Source organism: Erythranthe guttata, chromosome 3 (assembly GCF_056151865.1).
Source record: "Erythranthe guttata isolate IM_541 chromosome 3, IM_541, whole genome shotgun sequence".
Classification (NCBI taxonomy): Eukaryota; Viridiplantae; Streptophyta; class Magnoliopsida; order Lamiales; family Phrymaceae; genus Erythranthe; species Erythranthe guttata.
The window spans coordinates 3,983,620-3,992,137 of NC_142535.1; the positions used below are offsets into that span (position 1 = coordinate 3,983,620).

General features: G+C 36.1%; 1 protein-coding gene across 2 annotated transcripts; it reads right to left on the bottom strand.

Annotated features, from left to right (window-relative positions):
• Nucleotides 1-787: 787 nt before the first annotated feature.
• On the bottom strand, nucleotides 788-6,617 carry REP (Rab escort protein). Of its 2 annotated transcripts, XM_088815423.1 has the most exons (10): nucleotides 6,486-6,617; nucleotides 5,019-5,736; nucleotides 4,355-4,477; nucleotides 3,232-3,331; nucleotides 2,985-3,023; nucleotides 2,591-2,825; nucleotides 2,202-2,277; nucleotides 1,772-1,967; nucleotides 1,350-1,436; nucleotides 788-1,189 (listed from the first exon to the last, which is right to left on the bottom strand). In XM_088815423.1, the coding sequence occupies exons 2-10, from the start codon at nucleotides 5,693-5,695 to the stop codon at nucleotides 1,097-1,099; spliced, it is 1,626 nt and encodes a 541-aa protein (XP_088671549.1). In that variant the 5' UTR covers nucleotides 5,696-5,736; nucleotides 6,486-6,617; the 3' UTR covers nucleotides 788-1,096. The 2 variants fall into 2 exon arrangements, with proteins under 2 accessions (XP_088671549.1, XP_012854445.2); XM_012998991.2 differs by lacking the exon at nucleotides 6,486-6,617 and having other exon boundaries at nucleotides 5,019-5,737.
• Between the last annotated feature and the right edge of the window lie 1,901 nt (nucleotides 6,618-8,518).

Consider the following 8,518-nt stretch of genomic DNA (forward strand, 5'->3'; position numbering starts at 1 on the left):
AAGCACTACTTATTCCATAACTAAAATTTAGTTTAGAAAATAAGAAAATTAAAAACAAAATGTGGAAATAATCCACGTGTTTCAATCATCTTTTAGTATTTTATGCTTTTAGTTTAATTGGTATTCTATGCATTTATAGGTAGTTCAGGAATCCGAGGAAACATTAAGGCTCGAAACGAAACCTAGGCAACGTGGCAAAGAAGTTGGAAAAATTAGAAGTGCAGAGAATTTACCGCTCTAGCGATAAATAAACTAAGAAAAACATATGTTTATGCCGCTCCAATGGTGCATTTAGACAACAATTTCTTCGATTCAAAATCTGCAAGGCTGAAATGGAGAATTGAGTCTTAGGAGAAAAGTATTTCTCCTCTTCCCCACTCTTTAATCCGGTTAAGTTATTCCCAAATTCGATACGCCACCAGAAATTTCTCCAAAGGTAATTTTCTTGATTTTTTTTAATTAATTAAATAGTTAATTTTGAGTTGAAAAGACAAAAAACCCACATGATCTAGGCATGTGCCTCGCGCGAGCACTGGAATATTCCAGTTTCATCTGAAAATTAGACATAAGTAGTTAAGTGGCTCAAAATAACAAATCTGGGCGTGCCCGTGAAATTGGTTTTCACTAAAGTGGCATTGTGCAAAACCGGGCAAAGATGGAACTAACATGAATACATGGAACTTGATCATAGCCAGTTGTAACATTAAGTAATCAAAAATAAATAAGAAAAAAGTTAAAAGAATCTTGGCTTGAGAAGGAATGAAGAATCCGGTTTTAAGACAGGATTAAAAACAAAGTCAGAAATTGAAACATCTCTTAGAATACAATAGATATACATACAGTCATCTAATCTAGATTAAAGTAACAATATCATCACATTTCTTTTCCACTTTTGTTTCTTTATAAATAAATACATGGTCAACTTCATCTACACAACTGTCGATAAACTTATCAAAAAAACGAACTTCCACAAATTCTAGAAACTTGAATATTACCTCGTCGATATGCTGCAAAGAAGAGGCCAACAATCTTCATAACCTTGTTAATTGTTTCATTCTTGATTTGGTCAAAAACAGCAGTGATAAGAGTATTTTGTCTACGAGTCCAGCTCAGAACCACCACCCTCATCGTCATTAGATACATTTATCGATGGGAAGAATTCTTCATTAGGATAAATCTCCTTAAATATCTACCAAAACAAACACCAAAAACTCGTTGGCTTGTTTACAATGACTTGACGCATAAAATGAAGCAATTTTAAGATCATAAAACACCCGTGTTTTCTAATTACCATGACTAACTAAGTAAATTACAAAATATTAGTAGAGGTTGGACTTGAGAAATATTACCTTCTCTGTTGCATCTAAGAGATCGGTATAGTGTAGATGCTCATCTGGCATAGGCGTTTTGCTGATGGAGTCTAACCCACCCTGAAACTGGATGCCATAAACGACAAAATCACGAATAAGGAATTCAGACTAAGAACAGTAATCAGCAAAGCAAAGAAAAATAATAACTAGCAATGATTTCATCTACCGTCTTCTTTAAACGGAATCGATACCAGATAATGCGGTTGGCAGAAAGCAAGATGCTACTTTTTTCTTTTTCTTTTTTTTTTAATTTTTTAATTATTGCGTTGCTGTTTTCTTTTACCTTTCAAATGAAAAGAAAGGCTACACATATTTAAATTACATCAAAACACTACTGGGAGCAAATACACATTTATTACAAATTAAACAATACATGGAAAAGTGAAGGAGAATAGGCAAACCGTAGTCAGTTCTTGAATATACAAGGTGCTCCAAAGCAAACACGGCTTTTCTTCGGCGTGCTCACTTAAATTAGACGCCCCACTATTTTCGGAGTTACCAGAAATAGGCACAGAGAACAGTGCATTTATGGCTGCATTTAGTAATTTCTTTCCTTGTACATTATCATCACACATTGCTGATAGGTAAGTCACGAACCTGTTTATAAGGTGGATAATGCAACAAATGTCAAATGATATGTTCCACTAACATTTGTTGATCCGTAAAAGCAGCAAAAAGATAAAAAAATATCCAACAATTTCATCAGAAACGAATATTTGAATTGTTTTAACTGCGAGAATGTAGGTTTAAAACAAATTCATATTCAGCTTCGAAATTGATGGACTTGTCCATTTAAATGATACCAAATGGCATATAAGATATTGGACTTACATCCCAGAGGGACAAACAGCGACATTGCTACTCAATTGGAGTACACGGACTGACGTACTTTGTTCTAGGTACAAAGCTGCACAAGAAGAAGATTTAGTGAATGAAAGATATATAGGTAAATTACGGCCACCCCCTCAGGTAAGGTTAAATTACTAAAAAACCCCTCATGTTTGGGTAATTACAACCAACCCCCTCAACTATGAATCTTCTTACACTTCATCCCTTATGGTGTCAAATTCAACAATACAATGGTGGACATGTAAGAAGATTCATAGTTGAGGGGGTTGGTTGTAATTACCCAAACATGAGGGTTTTTTTTGTAATTTAACCTTACCTCAGGGGTGGTCGTAATTTACCCAATATATATGTGATTAAAATAAATAGCTTACATCTGGGAGGGAAGAACACAAGGCAGTTAGCAACTTGTGTGTTGAGGGAATGCTTTGTAATGCATATTCCTCGAGCAACCTTCTTTGTATCTGATAGGCTGACATCATCAGAATTTGCCACCTGTGCATCGTGATTCGGAGTTGATGGAATTGTGAAAGAGGGAGCAATAATCAGCTTAGGGCTGAACAACTCCTGACCAGAAACTAACTTGATGCCCTTATACTCACCACTGTCCTGTGATGAAAAACCCATAAATATGAGGATCTACATAATATTTTCATAAATGCCACACGACCAACTGGTCAAGCAATTATGCAATGATTCGAATGTTACACCTCTCAATTCTCGTCCGTAACTCACTTATAGAAAACAAGAAACAAAATTCATTCAAACCTTATCGTTGAGTATTGCAACTACTGGCATTCGCAAAACCTGCATAAAAAATCAATAGCGAACAAGCACATCAGAAAGAAGGAAAAGAGGACCAAAAAGACACACACACACACACACGACTAATATAAATGATAAATTGTGGCAGAGAGAGTATTTTAGTGACACAGTAATTGATAATCATAATAACTGCAAGCAGTGGCAGTAACCGATAATCATAAATAATCCAAAACAATCTAACTATACTTACATAAATGCACCCCTTGACTGCAGCACGGCGACAAAAGGCTTGAGGAAGTTCCCCTTGACCGTAAATGGGGTAAATTATCGCCCCATTTGCATTAGGAAACCTAAACATGTTGAAAAAACATTCTAATTAATTACGATTATTTAAATCATTGCAGTACCTTTTTCAAGTAACCTGATAAATAATCGCTTTTTATTGCTAAAAACACAAATATCCATGTATACTTTATAACCATTTAATCCAGGATTTACTGATTAAGCTACTGCAATTATTAAAAATAACTTGTAATGATGCCGGGATCTGGTTGAAACTGGAGGAGATTTCTCAGTAATAGTTCATCAGTTTTGTCTTATTAGAGATGAAAGTAACTATACTGGTAATAATCAATCAATTCTTTACTGTCAGTCAATATAATGTATGAAAATCCAGACTATTCTACACAAGTCTCGTAAAACAGTGTGTGATTATTAAATGTACCGTGATTGAAATTTATAATACTCTGTCATTGAATCTCTCGGGAATGCTTAATGAGGCATACGTTCTATTTTTCTGAAGCGTTTACAATTCTCCAGCAGGTGTTGTCATATTTGCCGGTAATTCTCGTGAAACTGGCTTATCTCAGTTTTACAAGACTTTTCCTAAATATTTAATTTGCACGATAGCGACACTTCAATTTTGTTCTTATTGACCTTTTGGTTACAACTTACAGCTGCTCAATGGTATTGTATAATGCAACAGCATAAGGAACTAATCATAAACGAACGGTTCCTTCGACTGGACCACTCTACTCCCAGGAACGATCCGTTTTATCTGTTAATATTTTTTATCCATTTTATCAGTCATCTCAATGTTTTCCATGAACAAGCATATCGAGTTTCTACTATCTAATCTACTCTTTATAATGCATCTACACTAGTATATAGTTAATTTGGTTGCCTTGGATAGTTACACCAGCAGGTGCTGTCGTTATTGTTTGGTTGAACCAAAGAGGGCTCTTTATAATTCAATTACTAATATTCATCTTTTCTTTCTACAGTTTTTGGCCATTAATAAATTCTGTTTTCTCAGCAAATCATTCAAGCAATTCCGGGAATTTTAAAATGGGACACGAGGGTAAGAATTTGACCTGCCAATGGACGAGTGGTAAAGTGCCAAACGGCTTATCCCACTTTTAGTGCTGATTACATCTTTACAAGCTTCCAAGTTTTCCTGATCGTAATCAGCCAGCACTATCGTGTACAAAATAATCCTGTAAGAATATATTACAAATAAGATTACAAACCCAATAAGACAAACACAACAAGAGAGGAAAATCGTTAACTATTTGAAAATGCAAATTTTGCATCCGAAAAATTCAGAAACCATCGTCATAATTGCAACGAAGCTTCTGTTGAAACTACTAATTAAACAACCTTTTCGATTTCAGACCCTGATTTTCTTGGAGAAAAAAATTGAGATATAATAGAAACAATCCAACTTAAGACATTCTTCATCCTTGTATCGAGTCGTTGAAACTATTAAACCAACATTTGGAACCCTAAATAATCAATCCAAGAAAAACGATCCTGTGAAATACATACAATCAGTTATCATAACACATTCTAATGTAACTTCAATATCTAACGATTTAATATGACAGCCTCCTTCAATCCGAGAAATTAAGGAACATGCTATATAAATCAATTGAAAGAGTGAGAAACATCAGCAACCAAAACAAAGAATAAACAAATTAAAAAAGGAACCCTCACTAACAGAGAGAGAAATAGAGTGAAGAATTTATCGATGTGTACGATTTCAGCTTCTGCGACAATCCGATTTTGGTCAAGAACTCCACGAAAGGACTCTCCAAATCCTGATCAGAGATCTTATCATCCTCGGTTTCATCGTCGCCCAAATGCCGCTGCACGAGCTTGAAGAACTTCATTAACTGATTCTTCTCGGTTAACGACAAACCCCGATTCTTAAAGATGGCGCTCCTCGAATCGGGCACATTCTCCAATCCGCCATCCGCGCTGCTGATAAAGCTGGCGTCAACACTCTTGAACTCCATGTACTGATTAATCCCCGTCTTGAGAATCAAATCGATCATCGAGTCGGAGCAGAGCAACACACGTGGACCGGCCAAATCGAGGTTGAATTTTCTGGAATTTTCTGTGGGTTCGGAGGAGTAGGAGTTGGTTTCGACGGCGGAATAAAGGGGGCGAGTCGCAACAGGGGTAGAAACATAATCATCGGAGGTTAGGTTTCGGGATTGGGGTTGGGATTCGGATTGGATAAAGGGGGTGAAGTCGTTTAGGGGTAGGGAGGCGGAGTGGGAACCGTAGAATGGATTGGAATCGAGGTGGAGGACGGTTTTTCCGGCGGCGGAAGCGGCGGAGGCGACGATGGATTCGGGGAGGCCGGTGCCGATTACGATGAGATCGAAATTGGAGGGATCGATTGGTGGGTATGACTCAGCCTCCTCCATCGCCAGAGTTTTGAGGTTTCAATTCTGCCTGTAAAAAATGACTTAAACATCAGTAAATCGTAGAGGTTTACGAATAATTAGTTTCCGAGGGGTTTTTTTTTTTCTTTTCTTTTCTTTCTTTCTTTTCTTTTTTATTTTTTTTTTATTTTTTTTTTATTTTTTTAGGAAAGAGGCTCTCAACGTTGTTTCCTATTTTCAACACCAAAAAAATTGTTATTTGTAGTTCAAACATAATTTCCTTTTTCTCTCTAGAAAAAAAATCTCTCTCTTAACAATAGAAGCTAATTTGGCATAAAATTGTTTTTGTTGAAGTGATATACGAACACAAATGAGCTCATCGGATGAAGATCGGATACACATCATAACGAGGTAAAAATTTCGTTATTTCGATTGAAAAATCTGGACAGAAAGGGCAAACGCCCAACTCGAGCGCCCGAAGTTGTTTTTCACGCCCAAGTTGGGCGTGCAAACCACCGATCCACGCCCATTTCAGGCGTGCAAAACACCGGTCCACGCCCAAATCGGGCGTGTGTAACAGCTCCCGACGCCCGAGGCGTACCCCCCCCCCCCCCCCCCCCCCCCCCTTTTTTTTGCTTTTTATTTTTTATTATTTTTTTGTTTTCAGGGAAACTAACACAATACGACTAAAGTTGAAGTCGATCATACTGATTATTTTACAACAACTCAATTGTTTGACTCCAAGGACGAGCTGGTAGATTGGGCGAGGTCCGTTGCTAGAAATCTTTTTGTAAAGTTGGCTAAAAGAAGTGTCCCTAAACATAAAACGTACCTGACTTGTCACCTATTTGGGGCGAAAAGAGATACACCATCAATTAACCCAACTGCGCGCACGAGAAGATGGACTGGTAGAAAAATAATTCATTGTGGTTTTCAGGTCGAAGGAGTGAAACGGTTGGATGATAGATGGGAGCTCAGAATATTATATGGGAAGCATAATCATTATCCGGTATATACGTCTGGGCATGGGATGAGTCCATTGTTTCATAAGTACAACAATGCACCTGTTGCATTTAGATATGGCACTTATGGCTTAGATATGGCACTTCTGGCGCTAAAACTTCCTCATTCTCCTCCATGGGACGCAATGAATCATTGGACCTATTCCACTGTCGAACTTCCATAGGTGTTACTCGATAATTTCTCTTTATCCATAACATCTTCTAGATGTAATTCGATTGACGGACACAAATCTAATCGACATGATAAATTAAATCGGTAGAGACAACAAATGAGTCTCCTTTAGATCTTTGATCTTGAACTCAAATTTTCAACAATCGAATTTTTCTTACTTGACTTCTTCGAAGTCCAAATCAAGTACATTTCCTTAACATAAATTGTAGTAATAGGAACAATAAAAACCAATTATTGTTCACATATTCTCTTCCGAGCAATTATTCACATAGGAAATTGTCATATATTCTTTTGGAATATTTCAAGCCATAATTATAGTGAACGCCTCAGCCTAACTGAGTTTATGTTCCGTAGTCTGGAACTAATTGTCTCGGGAAAACATAGTCATTCACGGACTTTCATATAAATATTTGTATCTAGATGGTGGTAATACATGGTCCACGTCTATCTTCTTGGATCACCTCCAAGAAAGGATTTGAATCATTACATGTGTGTGCATATGCTGAAATATAATCCAATTACGTGATTTCGAACAATCGGCAACTTATGCTTTTGGCATTCAAATTGTGGTTCTACACAAGGTTGTAAAAAGCGGTAATCGGGTCGGAGGCGGTCAGGCTCACGATTAATCGGTGCGGCAGTGATAAATCGGAAATAAATCGGTTTTTAAAATTTAATATAATATATTTCTAGTTATTTATAAATACTCAAAACATATATAAAAAAAATATTTAAACATAGTTATATCTTCATCATGTATATATCCTAATAACATAATAAAATTTTAATAATAACAAGATCATAATACATTAATATCCTTATAAAATATAAATAAACAAGCAATTTTTTTGAATTTACATTTATTCTTGAACATTCCTGGCATACATCATTAGTTCTTTAACAATAACAGTTAACATGAACAAAATAAAGCATAAACTCATTTTTTTTTATTAAAATCCCAACTTTTATTTTTAATTATATATCAAAAATAAAAAAATAAAACCGATTTTTTACCGATTTTTGCCACCGAGTTTGACCGGTCTTAAAGGTTTGATCGCTTCAGACCGCCCAAAACCGCCTCACAGGCAAAAAACCGATTTTTCAAACCTTTACACTAGAATCGTAAAAGGTTTGGGACCGCCTCCGCCTCGAAGACCGATTAATCGGCCGCCTCGGTCGATTTTTAGAACACTGGTTCTACATAACCGTGTCGAAAATTCCTCTAATTTTCCCAATGTACGCTTCTGGTTGTACACGTTAGAGGTGATGCAAATATATTTGATTTCTTTTCTTCAATGGTTTCAACATAATAACCATTAGCTCAAATATTTCTAAAGCTCAACAACGTTCTACTGGAACGTGGAAGAAAAAGAGCTACTTTAATGGCAAAAGTTGTGCCATGAGATAACATAATGTGGACAGTACCATAACATCTATCAAAACTACATGTGCCTCATTTAGTTATCAGAGAGGTCATTGCTAGTACTAGACATGAAATTAATAAAATACGACTTATCTCTAAGGATAGTATGTGTAGTCGCATTATCTGCCAAACATTTATCCCACATGTCATGTCAAGAGAGTTATATATTCTAATCACATATTTTCAGTATTTCAGGTTCTAAATAAATTCAACAAGAAAACACGAGTAGATAACATAATGAGTAATTT

Coding starts and splice junctions, on each gene's coding strand:
- REP (XM_088815423.1), bottom strand. CDS start 5,695: ATGGAGGAGGCTGAGTCATACCCACCAATCGATCCCTCCAATTTCGAT. Junction 4,478..5,018: donor TTGTCGCAGAAGCTGAAATC/GTACACATCGAT, acceptor ATATTCTTACAG/GATTATTTTGTACACGATAG. Junction 1,968..2,201: donor GCTGTTTGTCCCTCTGGGAT/GTAAGTCCAATA, acceptor CCTTATAAACAG/GTTCGTGACTTACCTATCAG.